The sequence below is a fragment of the Capronia epimyces genome (genome assembly GCF_000585565.1).
Source record: "Capronia epimyces CBS 606.96 chromosome Unknown aczIQ-supercont1.8, whole genome shotgun sequence".
In the NCBI taxonomy this organism is placed as follows: Eukaryota; Fungi; Ascomycota; class Eurotiomycetes; order Chaetothyriales; family Herpotrichiellaceae; genus Capronia; species Capronia epimyces.
The window spans coordinates 237,799-261,808 of NW_006912911.1; the positions used below are offsets into that span (position 1 = coordinate 237,799).

At 52.0% G+C, this 24,010-nt stretch overlaps 8 protein-coding genes across 8 annotated transcripts; 4 read left to right on the forward strand and 4 right to left on the reverse strand.

Annotated features, from left to right (window-relative positions):
- Positions 1 to 432: 432 nt before the first annotated feature.
- Positions 433 to 5,155, reverse strand: A1O3_08496 (alpha amylase; the record flags this gene model as incomplete). The annotated part of the gene is made up of 2 exons (XM_007738593.1): positions 433 to 534; positions 587 to 5,155. 2 exons carry the CDS (start codon positions 5,153 to 5,155, stop codon positions 433 to 435), a joined length of 4,671 nt encoding a protein of 1,556 aa, XP_007736783.1.
- A 1,725-nt stretch (positions 5,156 to 6,880) lies between these two features.
- Positions 6,881 to 7,433, forward strand: A1O3_08497 (uncharacterized protein; the record flags this gene model as incomplete). The annotated part of the gene is made up of 3 exons (XM_007738594.1): positions 6,881 to 6,926; positions 6,990 to 7,196; positions 7,255 to 7,433. 3 exons carry the CDS (start codon positions 6,881 to 6,883, stop codon positions 7,431 to 7,433), a joined length of 432 nt encoding a protein of 143 aa, XP_007736784.1.
- A 4,008-nt stretch (positions 7,434 to 11,441) lies between these two features.
- A1O3_08498 (uncharacterized protein) lies at positions 11,442 to 12,696 on the forward strand (the record flags this gene model as incomplete). The annotated part of the gene is made up of 3 exons (XM_007738595.1): positions 11,442 to 11,618; positions 11,673 to 11,752; positions 11,802 to 12,696. 3 exons carry the CDS (start codon positions 11,442 to 11,444, stop codon positions 12,694 to 12,696), a joined length of 1,152 nt encoding a protein of 383 aa, XP_007736785.1.
- A 725-nt stretch (positions 12,697 to 13,421) lies between these two features.
- On the forward strand, positions 13,422 to 16,250 carry A1O3_08499 (uncharacterized protein; the record flags this gene model as incomplete). Its single annotated transcript, XM_007738596.1, has 2 exons — positions 13,422 to 13,530; positions 13,585 to 16,250. 2 exons carry the CDS (start codon positions 13,422 to 13,424, stop codon positions 16,248 to 16,250), a joined length of 2,775 nt encoding a protein of 924 aa, XP_007736786.1.
- A 73-nt stretch (positions 16,251 to 16,323) lies between these two features.
- Positions 16,324 to 16,974, reverse strand: A1O3_08500 (uncharacterized protein; the record flags this gene model as incomplete). Its single annotated transcript, XM_007738597.1, has 1 exon — positions 16,324 to 16,974. The coding sequence occupies one exon, from the start codon at positions 16,972 to 16,974 to the stop codon at positions 16,324 to 16,326; it is 651 nt and encodes a 216-aa protein (XP_007736787.1).
- A 1,475-nt stretch (positions 16,975 to 18,449) lies between these two features.
- On the forward strand, positions 18,450 to 19,253 carry A1O3_08501 (uncharacterized protein; the record flags this gene model as incomplete). The annotated part of the gene is made up of 1 exon (XM_007738598.1): positions 18,450 to 19,253. The coding sequence occupies one exon, from the start codon at positions 18,450 to 18,452 to the stop codon at positions 19,251 to 19,253; it is 804 nt and encodes a 267-aa protein (XP_007736788.1).
- A 326-nt stretch (positions 19,254 to 19,579) lies between these two features.
- A1O3_08502 (uncharacterized protein) lies at positions 19,580 to 20,521 on the reverse strand (the record flags this gene model as incomplete). Its single annotated transcript, XM_007738599.1, has 1 exon — positions 19,580 to 20,521. The coding sequence occupies one exon, from the start codon at positions 20,519 to 20,521 to the stop codon at positions 19,580 to 19,582; it is 942 nt and encodes a 313-aa protein (XP_007736789.1).
- A 967-nt stretch (positions 20,522 to 21,488) lies between these two features.
- On the reverse strand, positions 21,489 to 23,738 carry A1O3_08503 (uncharacterized protein; the record flags this gene model as incomplete). The annotated part of the gene is made up of 1 exon (XM_007738600.1): positions 21,489 to 23,738. The coding sequence occupies one exon, from the start codon at positions 23,736 to 23,738 to the stop codon at positions 21,489 to 21,491; it is 2,250 nt and encodes a 749-aa protein (XP_007736790.1).
- Between the last annotated feature and the right edge of the window lie 272 nt (positions 23,739 to 24,010).

Below are 24,010 nucleotides of genomic sequence, written 5' to 3' on the forward strand. Positions count from 1 at the left end.
GCTGGGACTTGCACCGTGCAACAAATACCGACTCCCCGATTGGCGGACATGGCAGTCCAGCCTTGCCGCTGACTTGAGGGCGAGGCTGAGGCTCTTCATCTCACCCAGTGGCACTGCACGGAATGAGTACGGAGAACTCAGGTACCGAGCAGGATTGTACCTATCCACAGCCTTGTCAGATCTTCTTCGACTCATGATTGAGACAATGGTATTCTCTAATATATAATATTCATAATGATGGTCATTGAGGGCCTTCACCACAGCAGTGGTTTTGTCGGCGACCCAATCTCTCACCCCCAGCCCCTTGACCAATCTGTCTCCAGCCGTCTATCCATCCGCACATCATGTATCTATTGCCCTGTACTCCGTAGGTCCTGGCATTTATACTCTTAGCTGGAGTCAGAGTGCGCCCGCATCTCCTTGAACATCTAGCTATACCCCATTAGTTTTGGCCTCTTTCACTTCGCGTGCGAATGACAATGCATCGTGGAACAGGTCGATCAAGCATCCCCCAGACCATGCCTGAGTGGGTGACTATATGACAGTCAGTATAACCAGAGTCAAGCAGTCTTGGGCAATAACATACCGAATCTGCGCAGAAAGTCCCGTCTTTGTTAGTCAGCTCCGTCAGCCCCTTCCAGGGACTGTCTTTGATTGCTTGTTTGCACCCGGCCAAACGCTGTGTCACCTGTTGGTATGATTCTAACCGAGCTGCGGCAGTGTCTCGTCGCTTGATGTCAAACTTGAGTAATGCTCGCAAAAAGAATCCAGTTGGCCACAACCATTCCGGCCCTTGATGATAGTTTCTTCCTTTTGACGTTGCAAAGTTCGCCGAATCTTCCGAGTTGTTGTAGTAGGGACGGTAGTTCAGGTCCGATGGATCAAGCGTTGCCATCCCTGTTGGTCCACGCAGAACGTCATCTGCCATCTTCAATGCCACCAGTGCCCTCTGAGGCGTGAATAAATCAGGGGCCACCGTCATAGCGATGGAATAGTTCGGTCGGAGTTGGTAGTCCTCGTACGGTTTCCCGGACCGATACAAGTCTTTGTAGATACCGCGACGGTTGATAAGCTTGGTGTTGATGTCACCGTCAACATCATCTCTTGGGTCCACCGGAATCCAGTAACACCGTTCAAAGTTTGCTTTGATGCGATCTGCCCATTCAGTGAAGGAGATCTTTTCTCCCTCGTCGATCACGACTCCCGAGTACTGGTACTTCCCCTGCTCGTGAAGTTCAGAAACCCATCGCAGTGCACTGTAGGAGAGCCCCGTGATCTCCACGGCTGCCCCGTCTCGGGGCGTCCCAGGGATCCCTTTGCTGCCGGCTCGTTCGCTCTCGCCCATTTTGTCCATCCAAGTTCCACAATTGAACTGATTGCCTCCGAAAATGATCCCCGTCTTCCAATCCACTTGTACATCAATCTGGAATCCCTCGGGCCTCATTTGCATGTCCAACTCAGGTCCAGCATTATATTCCCGAAACGACAATCCAGACGCATGACGTTGCAAGATTTCCTGGACTATCTCCTCCACGGTGGACTCGGTGGAGTACGCGCGGGGATCGTCATAGGGAAACCATGTGTCGTCGTATGGAAGGAATCGACGGGGGACCTTTTCTTGCAGAATCGATAGCCCATTTGGAACGATCTTGGTGTAGTCTTGGATGTTCTGAAGGAAGAACCAGGGAGAGTCTCTCGAGTTGTACCGGGGAGCCGCACCGCTACTCAGCAAGTTGGGAATCAGTCCATGCTTCAAGACACTTCCAAAAGCTATGATGTGCTCTTTGGCTGCTTCGAATTGACCGGTACACAAAAATAGGCCGCGCAACGAGATGAATACATCTCGACCCCAGCATCTGGCCCACTCCACGGAGAAGTGAGGTAATCCTGCCGCAAGGCAGGGCACACTCCTAGTTGGCCACAACGATGCAGACTTGACATTTCCCTCCATTTGTACGCTCATCATCGCTAGACTCTGAAGGAAATCCTGGCCTTGTCGAATGTTCGTGCTCATCAAAGCCATTGCTCTCTTGAATGCAGCATTGTATGCGCTCTGGACGATTAAAGCAAAGTAACGCGGTAAAAGGAAACTTGGAATAAGGCGTACCGCATCAAACCGCTCTTTGAACCACTGGGCGGGTTTCCGGAGCTGTGAGTGTCCTTCGCGGTCAGAAATCTTTTCCAGGCGCCCGACAATGAAATCCAATGCCCATTGCCCTGCGCGAAGATGGTTGCAAAGAGGATGGCCAAGGTCGTTTCGTCGGACAATATTCTCGAGGACACTCCACCATCCTTGAAGCCCGGCATATACCAAAGGACCGTATCCAGGTATGTGGTAGACGCCGTCTTGGCCAGAGCTCGAATCGCGCTCTTCTGCCTCGCACCGATAAAGGACAGAATTGAGATCAGTGTGGTCAAGTTCTCCAAAGCCTTCCTCTGTCCCACTTGCGATGAACGCACCGAGGCCGAGAGAATGCTCTGCGGAGGGAACCCACGTTTCGAAAAGAGCAATTGACCCAGGTGGGAAGAAATCTGCTATGGTGATGGTAGTGTCGCCGTTGTCAGACTCGATAGTAGCGCCTTTGATCTGTTTGACCCGGGATGGTAACCCAACGAGGTGCTCTTCATCGGAGAAAGCAGATTCTTTTGCTTCACTGCTCTGATCCACCTCCAGCACCCAGGCCCCAAGCTGGCGAGCTTTAGTGCCAGCTAGGTGGACGGGACTCAAACCACCATTGCCATTACCCGAACCGGGAAAAGCCGTGTGTGCGATGAGAAAATATCCCTTGCGGGAATCTGGATGCACCCTGTGGAGGGTGATTAGTTCGCCTTCATGGTGAAGAAAAGTCTCATCATAGCCGTCTTTGCCCATCATAGTGTGGATCTGGTTCAAGATCTTCTTGACCCCGGCGATTCCTCCTTCCGCCCCATCGGTTTTGACTTCTCCCTCGGAGCTCGCGGATGTGTACGTACGGTGCTCATGCACGATTTCAACCAGCTTTGGGTATATCTCGTCGAACCCCATCACGCTGCCCGTAGCACATGCACACATGTTGACTAGAGCGGCTGTGGGCAAGGTGTCTCGCGCGTCACGCTTTTGAGCCGGCATCTCATTATCATGGGTGCAATCCATGAACAAAGCATGCACTGGACTCTGTCTGATATGCTTGACTACCTCTTTGGGCCTTGGCCCATCTTCACTAACAGTACTGTTAGGATGGTGCTTCGATCGTTGAGGCACATTGATCTCGAAACTGCCAATAGGTCGTCCACAATGACGATGCACGATTCTGCTCAGTTCTTGTGTGCTCCAAGCCTGCATGGCCTCTCGAATCAAGGCACTGAGGCCGAGTCGCTTTACAAAGACGTAGTCGGTCTCTTCGTTGCCGGTAAATAGTTCGGCAAATATAGCCAAGTTCGGCTGAACCTTTCTTGCTTCGTCGAGTAGATACTCTGCAACATGGATTGGAGTGGAATGACAATTGTCAATTCGAAAGGCGGTGAAGTATTTAGCCATCAGTCGAACGTATTTTGTCATGTGCTCCCACAAGTAGGGACTATCCTCCGGTCCTTTGCCGTACCGCAGTTTGACACAGTCGCTCCATGGAATGAGTTCCCTTCTGAGGTAAGGTCGCCAGTCCGGGCCCGCATTGTCTTTCATGGCATCTGCAGCCCAGATCCACCCATTGACAGCCAGTGACAATGACCTGGGATCGTGCTTCTTGGTTGTCTCATTCAACGGAAGTCGAGCAAAGTAGGTCTCGATCAAAGGGTTTTCCTTGGTGACCGGGCCCAACTTCGGGCCGTTTGGGTCCAGCCGAGTGTACTGTAATCTGCCTTTGACCTGATCGAGGATAGACGCAACGTCTGCATCGTATTCCTGGTAGAAAGGAAGATTCAGCTCATTTAGAATTGCCGTTATTGCCTCTTCAGCTGCATGGAAATCTGCGCCATCTTCGTACCGTCCATACAAAACCGTCAACATTGCCGATGCAATCTCAGGATTGAGTTTCCGAGAAAAGCGGCCATCTATACGCAGACCATTAAGGAGCCCCTTTTCTTTGAGAAAATTTGCTTTCTGATAGAGTGACCATGATTTCAGTGAATCAAGTCCGCCACCAACGGCATCCTCGAATCCCCCTATTGGCAGCTTGGTGGCTCCCCTTTTCCAGGCGTCAACAACGGCTTTTGTGTCGGATACGACGTCGCAGACGAAGTACTCCCACAAACGAATTTTGTTGACAACGTGTGCTTTGATTCCATCGACAGCCCGATCCAGGTCACTAGTACTGTTGAAGACGGTCGGCAGGCCGAGCGACTCGAGCTGCTCGCTGTACTCAAGGAGAGCGTCATCAAGCTCCAGTGCCGACTCCAGCCACGGTGCAGTCACAATATTGTAGCCCACTTCTGGATGCTCTTCTAGCCACTTGCTATTGTTGGCGGTATGATTGAAGACGACATCAGTCAGACCTAGCAGCTCGTACTCTTGTTCCATTGACTTTACCATCTTTGCGATATCAATTTCTCCCCCAGGAAAGAGCTCTTCGTCGAAAGCCAATTGGTCGTACAAGCTGTAAGGTGAATTGGACTCTCCCCTCTGTTGCAACGGAGTGAAATGAACCATATTGTAGCCTCTCGCACTTATACCTCTGAAGTGCTTGTCCCAATCCTCCGGATATTTGCCCATGAACTTAGAGACGACCGAGAAAATGCCCAAAGCATCCAAGGGCAGGCTCGAACCGGCCAAGGTTAATTTTGGCTCAATGTCGACATAGTAGGTTTGCGTACGAGTCGGCTGAGGCGTTTCGACATCTTCAACCGAAAATTCGGGCAGGGGGGTGTAGGTGGTGTAGAAGGAAAATGCTCCAGCGCAGGTAATGGGCACATCAATCTCGAGGGTCCGATTGAAGTCCGGATGCAGCTTGTACTCGCGGAAATGATTTCGATCGAACGGTTGGCCGGGTTCGGGTATATTGAGCCAGAGACTTCCTTGACGGCATATTGAGCTTGTCCCTTCGATGGCAAACCTCAGGTAGTAGGGGGGATCGATAGGCGCAGGAAGGTAGATATATTCTTGGGGAACGTCCGGTGCGCCGGCATCGGTGAGAGGCAGCAGGTAGACCTGACGAGTGCTCTGGCGAGTCTTAGGGGGCATGATGCAGATGCAAAGGCAGCTCTGCGAACAGAACTCGTTGCTGGATTGGAGAACGGACAGCTATCTCATAGTTTGCTCGTCAACGTCAACACAAAAAGCTCTAGCAACAGAGTCCTGAGAAGCTGCAAGGAGAAACAGTATCGACAAAGAACGAAGGGGTAATACGGATACAAGAACTAAGGATGAAGAGCAACGATATTTCTCGCCGCCGGTGCTGGTGAGATCAAGTCAAATGAATGAAGTCATGGCTCGAGAATTATCAGACGCTACGCGTTGAAATACAAGGCAGCCTCAGCCAACAGGCAGGCATGGGAAAGTTCAGAAACCTGGGTAGGCACGGTAAGCCGGCGCCATAGTTCCTGCATTTCAACTCTGCACAGGCGAATGGCGGGGAAGGAGCAGAGCACGGAAGCGTGTGATTAGGCGGGAGAGTCCCTATACGAGTGCCTAACGGCAACTTAAGCTTGCGGGCGGCTTATCGGTAAGATGACGCCTGAGGGCTAAGGCTCCCAGGCACCTGCCAGGTGCAATGCTACTTCCCTAACCTAAGGTAGGAACCAAAGTACGGAGTACTCCATAGATAGGTTACGTAGGTTGCAGCCACAATCCGTGTCCACTTCCCATCTAGTCAGCATCGGTGGCTTGAGGGAAGATTGCTGTTCTAATGATGGCAGTGGCACTCGAGGGTTCTGAGTCAGTGAGTACACATACATTGCGTCATCTCATGGACCGCTTATTCAGGCATGTTTACCCGTGGTACTCCGTACAGGCACGGCAACATCGTGGTCAAACTGAACTACAGAGCTTTAGCACAAGCAGAGTCTTCGCCTGGTCAGACCGAATAGAGCAAGACAGATTGTGAATAATCTGTACGCATAGAGCTGTCTGTCACCAGATTGACAATCAAGCACCATGTTGGTGTTAGGTTGTCCAGCCACAACTGCACAATACCATAGGTAGGTATTTGTACAAATTGGGGTAGAATTGCATTCGCTGCCTCCAGCTTTGATCCCGCATATGATAGTAGTAGTACCTACTCGTACTATTACTAGGCATAAAATGGCCATAAGAACCTGTGGGTGTGCAGCCGCACATCTCTTGTGTACCTTAGTTAGGTAGGTTGGTACCTCAGGTACATAGGTGAGGAGCCTAAGCCCCTAAGCCTCTCTTACTAATTCGGTCCTGGGTCGGCTACCTTAGTGCGGAGAACTAGCACTCGCAGGAAGAACTTGAAATGCCCAGCCTGATGGATCTTTTCTTAGCCCTTCTAGCCTCTTGGGTGATGTGATGCCACCTCCCAAAGGCTAATGAGGCTGTTTCTCTTACGTCTTTGTTTCGCGTTGGCCTGAGCGTCATTCAGTCATCCTCCCCAGGCTCTTTTCACTCCGTACGTGTGACCATCAAAAGCTTTTTCTTGCATTGGCCTAGCCAAAGGCGCAATGATGCAAACTCTGGCAGCACACGCGCCAGCACAGGGTAGGCTTGAGTAGAAAAGATGGTATATCCTACCCTGTAGATATTCTCTTCAATAACCTGCTGTTACTCTATACCTACCTACATGCATGAGTAATTAACAGACTTTGACCGTCCACCGTCACCACTGCTCCCAAAGCCTCTCTTTTTGTAGCAGAGCCCCCACCCAGTCGGTGATCCTTGCGCTGTGTTGCCGGAATATACTCTCTGGCGGTTTGACTTTTCTCATATCATCAGACCGACAAGTCGAAGATGTCCAAACCCGCTCCCGCTGTCACCTACGGCCGGGGTGGTGCAGGTGAGTGGAAGAGCCAACCCGGGACTGGTTGACCCTGCCCTGTCTGACGCAAGATCTTCTCAGGCAATGTCACCGTCAAATCCGCCCGGTCACCCAAATTCGAACCCGAAAGCACACCCACGTTGAAGTCCAAAACCTACACTACTGGCCGAGGCGGTGCAGGCAACATGGCTAAGAATGACCCTAAGCACCCGGAAGAAGCGCGGCGCGCCCAAGACGTGGATGTTCCGGGCATCACCCTTCCAGAAGGATCGTATCACACCGGTAGAGGTATGTGCTGTTGGGAGGTGCAGAAAGCAAGTCGGCATTGGCTGACTATTGGCATCAGGCGGCGTAGCCAACACATACAAACCCACCGAACGCGAGCTCCAGGCCGCCAAAGCGCATAATGAGAAAGTGCGCACAGAATCTTTCAATCGTCAGGGATCCGAGGATCGAGGCGTCGTCCGAGCACTCGCGAAAAAGGCCAATGAAGGTGTAGCTACAAAGCACGAAGGCGAGAAATGAGCGTGGGTGCCTAGGATTGAGGGATTCACCGCACGAATTGCGTACACTTGATATGGGACATATGGCGTCTAACCTTAATTTTGCCCTACGGGCGACTGATATGCTTTGGTGTTTGGACTAATTAACGAACGTGGTCATGGTCACAAGCAGGCTCGTTTGCAGCGAGCATGATTTATACATTTTTGACATCCTCTGATATCTTTCCACATGCCTGTTGATACGCAACATCTATCGGATGATCTCGGCGAGGTCTAACCGTTCTTTAGCGCATGCACAGTGTCAAAAAAACAGTTTGGAACACGTCGCAATTGGCGAGGTGAAGGCCAGAAAAGCGGTCGGGTCGAGACGGGTCTAAAAGGCGAATGAGAGTCTCGAAACTTGGACGGATGCAAATATGGGCAGTCCGAAGAATGTTGTGTTGGATGTTCGTTCGTGAGAGCATCCTGGGTTACCAAGGCACTGACGGCTTCTCTTTACTGTTTGCGGCCCAGAGTCCAAAAGGATACAACAGGTTACGATCGACCAGGCGATGCAATCACGGAAGTCCTCTTCCACATTCGCCGATCAAGTTGAGAGCACAGTTGATCTGCAAATAACCCCTCACGTTGGCAGAGAGAGAGAGAGAGAGAGGGGCCGAGTGCCGGGGTCTTTGTTCAAGTTGTGCATCATTGCCTAACACAGCTTGCGCGTGGCAGAAAAGTGACACGTTGCAATGGAGAGTCCGTTTCCACCTGGTTACTCACTACGTACATGTTTTGTGCGCTCTTGGCCTAACAGCGAACAGCCCGATGACGCGACACGAAATCACGGAAGATCAACCAGAAGGATGGCATGCGATGTTGGCATCTATTCTGTAAGTTGTAATTATGACAGACACGTGTGTGCCACCACCGTGCCACTGTTGACGAGTATAAAATTAGCCTCAGCCTCATCGGTACTTAGTCTCCATGGGTATTTGCTATACACTATGCAGTACTCCGTACTCTGTGTTGGCGATCAACTTCTGTGGAGTCCGCATTTTTTTGAAGAAAGATCGGGGGCAAAACTCTAGCTAACGCCGCGACCTGTCAAAAAGACAAACTGTAACATTGGACTAGGGCTAGGTTAGTACCTCTCTGTACAGTGTACACTGCATTTACAGAGTACGTACTCCGTATTCCGTAGTTCTTCGGGAGCACCACCGCAGCCGACAAAAAGCTGGCAGCTTTCTATGGGTCTAGGAAGCGAAGCGGGTCTGTGATTCTCAGCAACGGGTGGCGTTTGACAGGACAGTAGGATACAGGTACGTATTCTTGTACGGAGTATTGCTGGAGTGGCCCAATGATGGATGGAGCTCGGAGCGAGCATGAAATGGCCGAGGTCAAGACACAGACACTGTACTCGTACTGAGTATGTATGAATAGAACATCATGTGTCCAACCAAAATAACTGAAGCTGGGGAACAGGATCTAACAGAACAATGAAACAGACCGGAGGCAACACTGCAGCGTTGGCCATGCAAAGACCAGGGTGCATTTTATGGTAACCAACAAGAGATACAGTGGCGCTCAACAAAGCAGGGGGACCCTCGTCTCGGGAGAAGGCGCGGGCTGAACGGGCGTTATCCAGGGCCTAATGTTAGTCATTTGTTAGTGAAATACAGACCCCGGTCATATAAAGAAAGTACGGAGTATCCGTACGGAGTACTTTGGACACCTCAGGTGCCTAACAGGTGAGGGACCTAGGGATCCTTAGGACTTCGGCTTAGGACGACGAGTCAGTAGGGTGATGGTTCTCCGTATCTACAGGTTGTAGATACCCTACCCGACCTAGGTAGACAGCTAAAAGGCCCTTATCGGCCATGGAGTGTTACTACCTAGGTAGTAGGATCTGGCTCGGTTTAGGTACATAGTACTCGGTACCTAGACTGCTCTCCTACTTAGAAGCTGTTTGCTAAGGCACTTGGCTGACACCTGACTAGGTGCCTGAGAGCTCAAGTACATCAACCTAGGTAGGAATAGTAGTACCGCTGTACAATATACTAGGTAGGTGTCTGGGCTTTTGTACAGTTACTTAATACCTCCATACCTGCTCACCTGGGTACCCGAGCACGGCTATTCAGACTCTGTAACTGTTCATGCGCCTGTATCCGTATTTCGACTGTGACCCAGACGCCTGGGCCCCCCGGGGGACTGTTGACCACTTGTGCTCGAACCATCTGGTATCTAGCTACCTGAGAGAGGTACTAGTACCCCGTACTAATTTGTAACAAGAACAGCGGTACGGAGTAAGGCGCCTAGTCAGGAATTAGTTCGAACCTAGCACGAAGCTTCCTCTGGAAACATCCTGATATATGTACTAGGGGTACTAGTTCCCATTGTGCTAATCCAGATGCGGATGGCTTGCTTCTCGGATCTTTGGGGACGCCGCCGCCGCCGCCGCCAGCGTCCTGACACCTGGGCACGGCACAGGTTTTGCAGACCGCAGACTGCAGACTGCAGACTACAGACTAACTACGAACACTGTTCGGGTTCGCACTGCTTGACGTACGGAGTACGGGCCCATCATCTATTATTATTCATCTTTCCCCATCCGCTGCATGTGTCCTCAATGCTCATCGCATCCTCGATCCACCATTGTCTCGCGGTTCGTGCATGTTGTGATTGATCGTCAGATCCACGCATCCATCTTCCTACCAGCATCCGAGACTTCTCCATCCCCACCAAGCCCTTCCGACCAGGTACTACTCAGACTAGCCACTAAATACTACTTGCCCCAGCTGTTCACCACCTCATTCCCATTCGAGTCAGCTTGTCATCTGCTTCAACAGACGCCAGGCTCAAGTTGCGTCGTGTTCAAATACCCTTGACGACCTTCTTCCACCTCCTCTGACACGGGCCACGCCACCCTCTCCAGCATACAACCACCCTGCCTCGGAAAGTCAACGCCCGACTCGACTCGGTCGACCTCATCCACTCCTGATACGGCTCGATCCACAGTCGCGACGCCCCGTTGCCCCTTCGATCGACCAGGACGGATATTTCGCGATCAGAATCTTCCATGGCGGTGCTCGTCTCTGGCAAGCCCGGCTGCATCTACGGTGGTTCTGGTCCATTCAAGTCGCTTATCCAGCCTTGTTATCACACCCTCTGAGTCCCGCCCGCCTCATCTTTCATCTGCATGTCTCTCGCGGTCCCAACCTGATTCACAGTATCTGAGTATAACCTTCGCGCCTGGGAGACACGGTAACATCCCCCTTCAACTGTCAGGGCCCGCAAACGACCCTCTCAACCTGACAGATCTTGGTAGTCTTGCCTTAAACGAGGGTCCCGTCAAACCTGTCAGAAGATCGTGGTTGTCACTGTCATATCAACCCGACTCTTCATCCGTTGGCCAATAAATACAACGGATAACTTCCACGGCAAGCCCTGACTTTCCACTGGTGTCACCTAGAAGCCGACACAAAGGATCCTCTTATTCACCCTTTCCTCCGACTCTCTGTGTCACCTCAACGGCCATCCCTCAGCTAAGCTATCCTCTTGTCCATTTAAATTCTGTGGTTCGAGTCTAGATTCGATATTTACGCCCGAGCCGAACTCCACAAACCGGACTTTGTGGCACGGGAGGGGTGCCGCCGAGTTCTTCAGATAATAACCACTTTCGATGAGGACCTGAGGCCACGGGAGCTACTACCGCACTGGAACTCCGATAGAGATTCCCATTGCCCCTGCCTGTCGTTACTGAGCATACAGTGGTGAAGAAACTTTGCTGCGGAAAAGACTCAACAGACACCTGAGGGACTTGGGCAGGTCCTCAGGGCGTCGTATTTAAGTTGCGATACACGCCCTCGCTCTTTCTCTTCCTCTCTGCCTCTCTTCGACGTCAAAATTCCTTTTGCATCAACAGATGTATCCGGCGCATCAGCATAACTACCAACAAAGGCCACCAGGGCAGCATCCCGTACCACCACCCCTCTCGGTACCTGTGCAATCTCCAACCCAGAACACCTCCCCATACCCCCCGTTCAATATGCCGGCCACCAACGTTCCGCCGCCGAGTCCGAGCCAGAGTAGCGATGCAAATGACGATGCAAACTTCAATGTGCAAGGCCCTGCACCGATATCAAGGATATGGGAGGGTCGAGGATGGGCACTCGAGGTTGTCCAGCAGCCAATTCGAGCTCGCATGTGCGGTTTTGGTGACAAGGTACCACATCTACCACGGTCAAACGCGGAACACCGATTGCTGACATGTCACTAGGATCGCCGGCCTATATCCCCTCCGCCATGTATCAGATTGATCATATTTAATCCAAGGACGGGAGTAGAGATTGACTATGAGTATGTCGCCTGGCCACCGCCTTGACGGTGCTGTGCTAACCTCAGGCAGAAAAGTCTCAGATCTCTCGAGACTGGTTCTGAACGTCGACTTGTGGAATCTCCACGGTTCTCGAGAGGATAATTGTGTCAAGCACAATAACACTTCGCCATCCATTTCTTCAGTTGTGACAACGGCATATCCTACAACGATCATAGGTCCTACACCTGGTACTGCAGCACCGCTTCCAACCTACAACACTACAAATCCCCCAACATACTCATCTCAGACCTATACATCACCCACCACGAGCGGTCCAAATTCTGCCTCCTCGGCCTACAACAACGACGATCCACGTCCGTACAGCAATGGTGGTCCCAGCTACGCACAAAGAAATCCACCATATCCATATAATGCCCAGTACCAAAATGGTTACGAGCCATCCTACAACTCTCGTGCCTCCACTGTTGGCTCAATATCTTCCGGAAGCCAGATACGCTCTGCTCGTTCATCCCAAGACCTCGGACCACCAAAAGACACTCAGATCGCCAAAAATCTTATTGGAAGCGCATCATCAAGTGCCTTCCGGTTGGTTGATAACAAAGGAAAGGTTGGATTGTGGTTTGTGCTTCAAGACCTCAGCGTTCGTACTGAAGGATGGTTCCGGTTGAAAATGAACTTCTTCAATTTGTCGGAGTTTAACCTCACGGAGGGGGACAGCAGTGGCAGCCTTCAGAACCCCGAGCTTTTCAGCGAGGCACCGTGTCTGGCAACAGCTTTCAGTCGGCCCTTCAAGGTTTATAGTGCCAAGAAGTTCCCTGGTGTGATCGAAACCACCGAGTTGAATCGGCAGTTTGCAAAACAAGGCATCAAAATCCCCATCAGGAAGGTGGATGGAAACAACAACAAAAAGCGAAAGGGCATCGAGGAGGATGACTATGAAGACGGCTATGACGAGGAAGATTAGAATGGAGAGTTGCAAATCTCAAGCAATCACCCGCTCGATGATGATGCCTTTTGAGGGATGGCTGACCACCATAGCTACCTACTCGGATTTGATCGTAGCGTGGCTGGTTGGGCTCGGCGGAAAGCATCCAGCAAATATGCAAAAGGGCATGACCACTCTTCTTGTCAGGATAACTAAACGGAGTACGGTGGATGTCGTTTGTTTTATGCATCGCAGTCTATGAAATTGTTGTTTCTTGCGAGTGCTGACCGAGGTCATGCCGCTATAGCTGGCGCCGTTCAGGTCGGAGGCTTTCTTGTACTTCCCAACTTCCCAGTGCGCATGTTCCCATCCCACATTGGCCTGTCCGTGTATACTCAAGGGTCCTCGTGCGTTTCGTATTGAGCATATGTCCTTTTCCGTAAGTGGGGAGTGTCTATACTCCTAGAAATGGGTGTGTCTACAAATTAAAGCGGCGACAGCTCGAAGACTGGGCATCAGGCCTGGCACTCTGTATCTGCGCTTCATACCCTACATATACCTACCCTGCGATCACCACCTCTGACTGTCCTAGGTGTCCACGACCTCTACAACGTCCATTGGTGCCCCTGGCCCCTTACCTCGAGGCACGAAGACTGGCGCCGCTATGATCAGATTCCTGGGTCAGCCGATCCTTCTTCCAGTATGGCACGGCTCTAACTGAGCCGGTGGATTGTCTGGGTAAACACGAACGCGGCTATCACAGCATGTCTAGATCAAAGAAGCCCCCAGCTGCCAACAAGGCGCCGCGGAGAGATCCGTTGGCTTCGTTGAAGCTCGCTGATATTATCATCTCAAAACCAGTCCTCCCAGCAGGTAGGGCCTCCCTGCACTTTCCTAGATTGTTCTAGGAAGACTAAACTATTCTAGAGGTTCTAGCCACTATTGTCGACTACCTAGACGTCCCCGATCTTCTGCGATTCGCTCGAGCGTCACGTCGAATGCATGAGATGGTCTATGATGATGCGAGATGGATCAAGAGGTTAAGGAGCATGGGCTGTTGGAACGATGCAGAGGCGAGAGGAAGAGTCGAGCCTGTCAAGGCGCCATCAACTTCAGGTCGGAGACAAAGCATGATAGATCGCGCCGTGGTGAATGGGAAGGGCAGACCCGAAGTTCTGTTTGATATCGACTCCTCTTCATCTCCTCAGCGGCGCCAGTCCAACGTGCTCTCACCTCTGCGAGCCCGACCGGCCGTAGCAGATGGGTTTGACGTGGCAGAAGTGTCACGTCCCAGGGCGATTGTTGCTGCCGAATCGATGGTTGACCGCAATGTAACATTGTCGGTATTTGAACACGTCAAATCCATACGAGGACAAGCCAGACAAGAATACGGCAAGATCTACAAACTGTTGGCTCCCTACTACCTCGATCTACTCTCGTGTCCCAAGCCCCTGGAAAGCCGCGTGTTTAGAGATTTCGTTGTGCCAGATCAACAAGCACAGCTGCTGGCTAATGTGCGAACATTCTCCGCGAGTGATTTCTCTCCGGGCTCGGGAGCCCGTGAAAGGCGACTTGCGGAAGCGGTTGAGATGTTCGATACGGCAGCTTTGCTGGAATTCCGGAGGGGCTATGAATACAAAGATATCCAAGGAAGGATGCGTCTGTACGCCAGAGTCATGTACTACCTGGACGATGGCAAGAGTTGCGTGGAACTGTTCTTACACGACAACAACCTCATCACTCAGAAGATATCACTTGGCACGGTGTCGGACTGTCTCGATTACTCTTCAGGCCATGGTCAACTTTCCCTAGAGAAGATTCAGGCCTTCTTTGAAAGATTGGAAGATGCATTTAGCCATGAGAAGGTCATTATCGAGGCGGTTTTTCCCAACCCGAAAGAAGTCTCTTTGCGTTTCCTCGAACAGGTGGCCAAGGATGTTCTCTTGCCATTTCTATCCTCTTTGTTTGCAGATGCACAATCTCTGGGAGCGTCTGTGTATCTACGAATTGTGTCCGGAGCATTTGCTGCGACCAAACAGTTCATTGCCACCGTTGCTCTTCCCGATAATGTCGACGATGACGCCATATCCCGATCCAATGCCGTCCTGACTCAGATCTTTGGTCCTCATCTCGACTCGTATCTCGCCGAAGAATTGAGCCTTTTCCGCCAGAAAGCAGATTCTGAGGTTGAGCAATGGGATCGAGCACTATCAGAAAAGGCAGCGTCGACCGAAAGTTTCCTCATGTCCAACATCAATCGCCAAGCTGACAAGAAGGATTTTATGTCATCGTTCAAGAAAGTGGTCATGATGCCTGTCAATATCCTCCCCAGTTTTTCGGGTTCCTCAAACAGCAAGACTACAGCGAAAGCTCTAGTAAATGGCGACGTTGGTGTTACATCTCGGCCGTCGACCCCCAATGCACAGGCTCCGGCGACTGCGACTCCATCGCTCCCGGTTGCAGCCCCGACGTCTGAACTGGCTGCCAAAGCTGCCCTGATGAATACAAAGCTGGAGAATATCCGATCTCTCTTTTCCATCGAAGTGGCGCTAAATCTTGTCCATGCCGCCAAAGCTTCTCTTGAACGAACAGCTCAATTCCTCTCTTTGGGAGGCAAACCAGGGGAGGCAGCCCGCAATCAGTGTTCTGCCATCTTCATCACCCTTCTTCAATCCGTTGGTGTCCGCCACGTCAAGGCCGGTTTCGACCAGGCTATCGAGCATCTTTCGCTCTACAACCCACGAGAAGCAAACCAGGACGCCGAATCAACGCCGCCAATGCAAGTTGCTCCTTTGGTCACATTTCTTGAACTCGTGAATGTCGGTGATCTGATCCAGCAAATGCTCGACGTCTTCTATGAGTCAGAATTAGTGCGTCTGCGCATCTCCAACCGCGACGACTTCCTCGACATCAATGTCAAAGAGAAGAAAAAGTTTGAAGCGATGCTTGACGAACGGGTGGCTGCAGGTTTGGGCAAAGGCATTGATGTCCTCATGAACGAGGTTGAATTTTTATGCGCGACGACACAGCTTCCGACCGATTTCTATCCTGAACTCGCTAGTACCAGCAGCGTAAACGGAGTCAAAACCGGTGGCTCCAACTCAATGATCCTCGATTTCTCCGGTCAACCGACCAAAACGGCCTCTCTCGTCATTCAGCTTGTCTCACACCATACAAGTATGCTCAAGGGCGCAACGGAGAAGACTCTCCTCGACGTGTTTACAACAGAAGTTGGCCTGCGCCTATTCACCACATTGAACAAACATATCAAACGCCAGCGTATCTCGACGTTGGGTGCTCTGCCACTTCTCTCCGACTTGACCGCCTATGCGAATTTTGTGGCCGGCTTCAAGAACAATGACCTGACATCGTATTTCTCGGCCCTCCGTGAGGTCGCGCAGATTTATCTGATCGGTGGCGAAAGCGAGCGGGATGTGGCAGAGATGGCGACGATCATTTCAGACGGCGAGCGGTATAAAGGCGTCTTTACGGTCGAGGAGGTAGTGGAGTTTGCGGAAAGACGGAGCGATTGGTTGCTTGTCAGAAGCAGGGTCGAGGGCAAGGTTCGAGGTGAGGCATGCACGGTCATGTAATGCACAGGGTCGCCAATAGATCAACAGGTTTGGTCAATTGTCAATCCTTCTGTCTGCTCCTAGGCCTCTCTATTTACAACTCGAATTCTTCTTCCCCTTCATCCTCCTCGAGTTCTTCGACAAACCCAGTGTTCCTCTCCTCGTCGAGGTTACTGTCTTCGGTCTCGACGGTCCCCCATGCCGACCAGGCCGGTGGTTCCTTGTAGAACTTGAGGAGAAATTCTTTACCCTCCAAGATGCGGGTCTGCAGGAAAGTTCTTTTGGTATTGTGTTCGGCCAGCTCCCTATAGATCTGGCTAGGGGTTCTGTCTCGAACAGGCATCACAGGTGCGCAAAGTAGAGTCGAGTCAGGCTCATTCATGAGCGACCAGAAATCCCTCCAGACAGGCTCGATCTTGATATATTCCTCCTCGAGCAGCTTGACCCAGTTGGCGTGTTTGACCACTTCGTCGACCATGTCTGGCAAGTCGAGCCAGTACAGCATCCAGTCATAGTGGTTGGCTACGCTTTGTGCATCGATGATCCTGGCTTTTGACTTGATTATCTGGCAGCGCTCGAGGAGGTCCGGGACAGTGATTTGCTTGAGGACAGTCAGGTATGCGAGACGAGAGAGAAGGCCTTTACGATACACCTTGGATGACTCAAGAGCAGCTTTGTGGGCAACTTCCCATGCCAGCTTATTGCTGAAGATGTTCAGGAGGAAGGCTTCGGTGACCTCGGTCATGGTTGGGTCGCGGTTTTGGCCGACGAGACACGGAGTTTCTGTGACCGTCTAGCAACGCTTTGCTTCAGCATACTGCCCCTTGTCTGCTCTGATGTTGCACAGGAGATCAGAGGAGTCGCCTACATGAGACTTAGACGTTACAGAGCGGATGCCGTGCCCTGTGAAAGTCGTAGGCTCATTCGTGTCTGTGTCAAGATCAACCTCTCTCGCCCGCTGCTTGGAGGCTAAGTGTGCACTTACGACCAGTGAATTCCGTGGGAGATGCAGCCGGGGCTTTATCAGACTCATGTCCTTCTTGTCCGTGGATACAAGGAATGGCTGGATGCCAGTGCAAACGCAACTGTCTGAGATTGACTGGACAATGGTGGTTCACGATAGAAGGGAATGGCTGCGACGACAAAATAGAAACGACAAGAGTAAGTGAGCACGAAATGGAAAGAAGTCACACTCAGGTGTGTTTAGAAGGTGAAGTGAAGTAGGCTGGAAACACTGCCTCGTCGTATGACGACTTTAACACTTGTATAAACTCTCCCAACACAGGCCTGTGAAAGAGAACATTCTACAGCTGGAATCGTAGAGCAAGACTTTAGCTGCTCTATCATCTGAGGAGGGCCATATGTATGAGTTCCCCCCTGATTGTCTGTTTGCTACCAGTATCCTTCATCTTGGTCCATCTTCTTGCATGCTCATCCAAGGTGACACCATGGTACTCACCGCTGAACAGTAAACCGTGCTTTAATTGCCACGAGAGGTGGACCCCCGTAATGGACGGTTTCATTGTTTGCTTCTCCTCGCCAATTATGGCCTGCACTCTTCCAGCCGAGACGAGTTGTCTTTAGCAAATCCGGCTGGTCCGAAGGAGAGGAGAAGAGTAGGTCGGTCTGTTTGTTTATGTCAGGCTGCCTGCTTGCCCAGGATCAGCACGGAGGACGGGGACAGGACACGAGGAAAAAGGAAACAACTTGGTGAAGTCAGTTGGCAAAGAAGCATCCCTGGTATAGGTGGTAGGTGCCTGAAGTGCCTGGATTCACGGATTTCAACAACAATGACGTCGCCCCTCACGGACAGAGCGGCGCAGTTTGGAAACACCTCAGGCCCGGGGCCCATAGCTGACCATCAGCATCCTCGACAGGCTCAGGTCACCTTGCATCGTCTCAATATGGTTTGTCTACCTGTGCTTAGACTCTCTCATTGATTACTATCAAGCGTGTTACTTTTCACTCTCTATTGTCGTCGCCTATAGTCCAGTCAGTCTCTTACTACACGGCATTCCTTTACCACATACCCACACGATTGAACAACATCACATCTACATACAACATTGTTGTCAGGCCGTTGCTAGATACCCTCACGATCATCCCTTGTCAGCACCACCATGCTATTATAGACCATCTGGAAAGGGTTGAAAGAGAAGGGAACAGGAACAGAGAGCAGAAAACAGTCGTTCATAACATCCATATAAACATACAAACAAAATGCACCCTGCTGCACTGTTCCGCCTGTGCCTCTGCCTGACAACCCTTGCGCTGTATCTCGGGCCAACGCTGTGTCAAGACACCCAAGTCGTCGCTACAACCATCACCCATTACTATACTACAGCGGCGCCGACGATGCCTTTGTCTCCACAGTACACAGGTTCGCTGGACTTCCGAGAGTCGATTCTCAATTCCACCAACTTTTATCGATATGAACACTCAGCCTCGTATATTTACTGGAACGAGACTCTCGCCCAATATGCTCAGTCGTACTCGGAGAAGTGTGTGTGGGAGCATTCGCACGGCCCGTATGGTGAGAACCTAGCACAAGGGTATTCCAATGTGACGGCCGCGGTGGAGGCATGGGGAGATGAGCGGCGAGACTATGATTTCAGCAGCAGCGATCCCACAGGCTTCACTGAGGAGACGGGCCACTTCACGCAGCTGGTATGGAAGAGCACGCAGGCGACGGGCTGCGGATGGACCGACTGCCACGGCAAGAATAATGTCAGCGGCGTCTTCCTGGTCTGCGAGTATTGGCCCCCGGGCAATCTTGTCGGCCAGAACAACTACTGGTTCAAACAGAACGTGGCCGCCGAGAGAGGTGACGGCGATGACGGCTTCAGTGAGCTGGATGCCACCAGAGGGGCCACTGGTGGTGTCCCCAGTTCAACCAGCACCGCTTCTCCCACCGCCACTGGCGCGTCATTAGGGAGTCCCAGCGTCAAGGTCAATCAGAGTGACTTGTTTGTTGCGGTTTGCGTTACAATTGCCGCTGTTTTGTTGGGACTCGGTATGTCGTGATGAGGATTTGATGATTTGATCCAGTCTTTTCATGAGTTGTGCTCGACCAAAGGACCAATCTGGCTTGAGACGTGTATCATTGACGAAAGATATGGACGGAGATTTTGATTATGAGTTAGTGATGTTGTTGCGAGAAAATTCTGCATGCATAGGGAAAACAGGAATTGATTATATATATACCCAAACCCCCTCCAAGCGCGCGGGAGACACAGTATAACAGCGACTTGGGATAGAGATATAGCGGGCATTGGCCACTGCGTGACAGATACAGATACAGATATAGATACAAATAGGTTTTTGACTCGGGCGTTTACCACGGGCTTGTTTCATTGTCCATGCCCATTTCCATTCTGACCGTCTTTGCCAGCCCGCCCCAGCCGTCTCAAAGCAAGATTAGCCAAGGTCCTGCCCTCGCCGTCCACGCCTGGCCCCTCAAACGGCGCCCTGCTCTCGTCTACGGCCATCTCGACGAGCACGCGGCCCAGCTCGTCGGTGGGAGAATGCCAGACAGTGGCCAGGCCGACGCCACTCGCCCAGCGGACTGGCGCCAACAAGACTGGAAGGTAGATGCGCTCGAAGGCGGTTCTGCGGTTGGCCAGGATATCGCGCCACAGCCAGGGCTGGTTGTGGCCGTCGACGCCGCCCGGGCGCACCGAATACACGGCCAGCGAGGGTCGTGACTTGGACAGAGCGAGCAACGAGGCCTCGGTTTCACCCTTGACCCGGCCGAACAGCGGCGTCCACGGGCCCGGGGTCAGCGTGGCGCCTTCGCCCGACACATAGATGAATTTGAACTTGGAAGCGTCGCTGTCAATGTCTGTGTTCGTGGTCGTCTCCGTGTTGGTGTTCGTGTTCGTGTTCGTCTCCGTCTGATTCTTGGTCTTGGTCTTCGGCTTGCTGGTCCTCAACCCGGCAAAGGCCTTGGCCGCCTCGAGGGCAAAGTCGCGCGTCACACGCACGTACGCGTCCTTGTCGACGCTGTTCTGGCTCACGCCCAGCGCCCAGATACACGCGTCGGCGCCTTGCAGCCGCTCGAGCAGTTCGGGCGGGTACGTGGTAAAGTCGCGGTGCTCGATCACCTCGATGCGCGTGCTCTTGTTGCTGCTCGGCGTGCCTGGCGGCGGCGGCGTCGCCAGCAACGGGATCGTCGGGTTGCGCGTCAGGATGCTCAGCCGTGTGATGTTGCCGCCGCTGGGCAGCGACAGAATGTGCGAGAGCACGCTGGACCCGACGAGCCCGGTCGCCCCCGTGAGGATCAGGTGGACCATGATTTCTTTAGATGATGGTGCTGTCGGGGCGTGGCGTGCCTGGCTCGACGATAGACTTTGGATGGCAGCCTTGGAGTAGTCCGCGAGCCCGTGAAGAGTGAAGTTGGATGGACAGAGGGCATAAGGTCCGGCCGGAGGGCTCAGGCTGGAATATGTACAATATACTATATATCACTCACCATAAGCATGGTACTCCGTACTGTAAGTCCAATCGCCCACCAGTCATTACTTGTACTTGTTTCCATGTGTACAGTACTCCGTATGTATCCACATTGAGTTAATTTATATTACTAGTAGTCTTCATCAGCATGTCGGGTTGGTGTCGGATGGGTATGTGTAGGCCAGTGCTAGGGCGATTCGGATATAAGCCTGGAGTGGATGGAAACATGTAGCTTGCTGACCGCAATGCCGCCGGGGGGTTCTTAACACCGCTCCTGTCGAGTCCTTAGGATCCGTCCAAGTTCGAATGGAAGATCAAGGCAAAACCCAACAGCGCAGCGTTTGTAGATGTACGATTACTGTAGCACAAGTAATTGTATTAAATTTGTCTCGTCTCGGCCTCGGCCTCGTCAGGGTCTTGATCTCATACAGCAACAAAAAGAAGAAAAGAAGAGAAACAGGGACAACAGCGCTATATGCACACGAGGCTGAGCTTCCCTGATGCATGATGCTGACCATTCTCATCCACATGTGGACTTGGTGCCTCGAAAATCGCTTTCTGCAAACCTCCTTCATCGAAAGGCCGAATGCCACGAGAGGGCATTGGCTCGGCGAACCCAACCAAGAGCCAGATTGCACGAGAAACAAATATTTCCACCCCCTAGTGGTGCAACAAAAGTCATAATCCATCATGAAAAGTTCGTCGATTAAAGCCTCAGATCCAGAGGAGGAAAAATCCCACACCCCTATCCAGGTCGCGCCCGACAACATCCATTTGTACAAGGTCGGTGCACTTCGTTATTATTATTCAGTTGCCCGTGTAGTCCAGTGTGCCTGCAACCCGGACTACTTCCATGAACTCATCTTCGCTCCCCAAGGCTGAAAAATTCCAGTGGCCAGAGTGAGGTTGTCGATTGAATGGTCCCCATCCAAGCATTTCTTGGATGTTGCGCCGCTTCAAGTCGACATCGCCACGTACGCCGAACAATTGAGACTGCAGACTGCCGAGGATTGCCACCGCGGCTCGGACCAGGGTTTGATCGCCCTCGAAAACCCAAACGTCCCAAAGACGGCACAATCGGTCAACATCCAGACCGTTTGAGAAGATGGTTCGAAACATTGGTTCGAAAACCTCTTCCGCGGTAAACCCGAGCCCGCCCTGTTCCATGGAGCCAAAGAGATATTCGTGAAGCCGCGGGAACTTGATTCCCAAAGTCGAAACAGCGTGGTTATATGTTCGCCCAGTCACAGAGAGATCGTTGCTCTGGAATGCCAGCGGCACCGGCCGATTTAAGCAATTGGCTAGCAAAACAAAAGCATCCGCAGGTGTTGGCAGCTGCAACAAAAGCAGCGCGGCGATAAGTTGTATTCCATATACATATCCCACGTCGCTCCGGTAACACGCATATGCCTCACATAGGTCGATCAGATCTTGCCAAAGGGGCCCATTCCGTTGAAATAGGTGAAGTGCGGGAAAGGCTGTCTCAGCGTCCCTTTCAATGTCCACGAACCACCCCTCCATGGATTTGTCGTTCTGATCAAGCTCTTCAGTGGGCCGCTTCTTGATCTCTTTGGCTCGGTGGAGGGCTTTCTCATAGCTTTGACTGGTAAGACCCAGCGGATTCCCTAAGGCTCTTTGCCAGACCTTCCCGCGGATGTTGGGACTAATCCCACGCCAACAGAGACTGTTGACACGTTTGTCGATCGTGGCAAGATCGGTCGTTTCAGCCACAAAATAGTGCCAAATTCGATTCAGAGAGTCCCGAGCGTCGTCCTTTCCACACTGCAGGGCCTGCAGCTTTGTGCGACGTTTCTTTTCCGTGCCCATGGAGGCTGCCATCATACGTTTATATTCTTCCAGGTGTCGACGTTCTTCTTTGGGATCTTTTGGTGGCAACCATGATGGTCGTGTGCGAGACAGAACCGCTTCCTTTTCTTTGGAGATGGGCATGAAATCCAGTGTGCTCTTCTGAATCGGAGGCAATTGTATAGGCGATCTTCTTGGAGCACGATCAATCCGTGTCTCCATGCTCTCTGGCCAAGAACCTCCTTGAAGGTTTTCACGCGCCTCCTGGCCCATGGACTCGGCGTGATACTCCAAAGCTTCCGAGATAATCCTGGCTTCTTCACTCAAATCGGCCATGACGAAATTCCACGACTTAGTCCTCCCAGGAGACACTCGGTTTGCACTGCGCGGCGACAACGGCTTCGATACGGACGGGTTGAGAGTTACCGCTCTTGATGAGGATCCTCTGTGCTTTGGTAACGTTTGGGAATGCAGGGTCGGCCGAGGAGGCGTCTCGGGAGCTGTTTTGGCGTGCGCGAGCGGGATTGGTCGAGGACTGTGAGCAATCCCATCTCTTTCCGGGCTTCCGCGAAGACTTGACCGATGTGACCGGGTTCCCGATGGAAAAGGAGATACTGGCACGTTCCAGAGACTAGCATCCTCAGGCAGTTCATCGTCCGAGTCATCGTATTCAGCCTCTAGTTCCTTGACGGTCTTCCGGTGCGGTTGCCAGGACGCACGACGTGCTGGTACCCCAAGGGAGGACGCCGGAGATTGAGAGATCGGTCGTAGACCGCCCGCACTGAGGGATGTCGTTGAGGCAGATGCCAGGATTCGTCGGTTTGGTGGAGATGATGACCTCGGTCTTATATTACCGAGAGGATAGAATGTCTCTTGGCTTGTGAACCCGCGTTTCAGCATCATCATTCTTGAACCAACTGTTTTAGGTGGTGCCGAATCGTGCCGATAGCCCAATGCTCTTCCGTGTGTTTGTAATTGTGGAAGGGTTGGTTTTTTCTCCCTCAAGCCCGATTCTCTGGATCGCATCAACTCGTGTTGTGACCCGAAGGACTGCACCGAGATGTCGCGGGCATGGTAGCTTATTGTGGCCGCGTGTTTGTCGTCCTCAAGACCAATCTCCTCAAAGTTTGTAGTATCTGAATCCAAGCCATCTGGACTCGAAAAGGTGGAAGAATAAGACGAGGCTTTGGAGGACCGATCTCCTGCCAAGTCAGGAGGCGATCCTGGAGCACTGGTGGCTGTCGTGGTCATGTCGGAAGTATGCGCATTGAATAAGGAGGTAAGCGAACGATTTGCGAGGTGTAAGCCTTGTGTTGGTTTTATGGACAATTCATTGACAAAGTCGGATTCGTGCTGAGGGTGCGAAAAGAGGTTGACTTGCTCCAAAGATACAGGTGGAAATTTAATTTCCGAAGAACGAGAGTTGTTGTTGGTGGTGCCAGTGCGAGAGTCGGTGCGTAAGTGGGATATTATCTCTGCTGGCTGCTCCAGCTTTGGAAGTGTTGAAGAAACGAGTGTCGGCA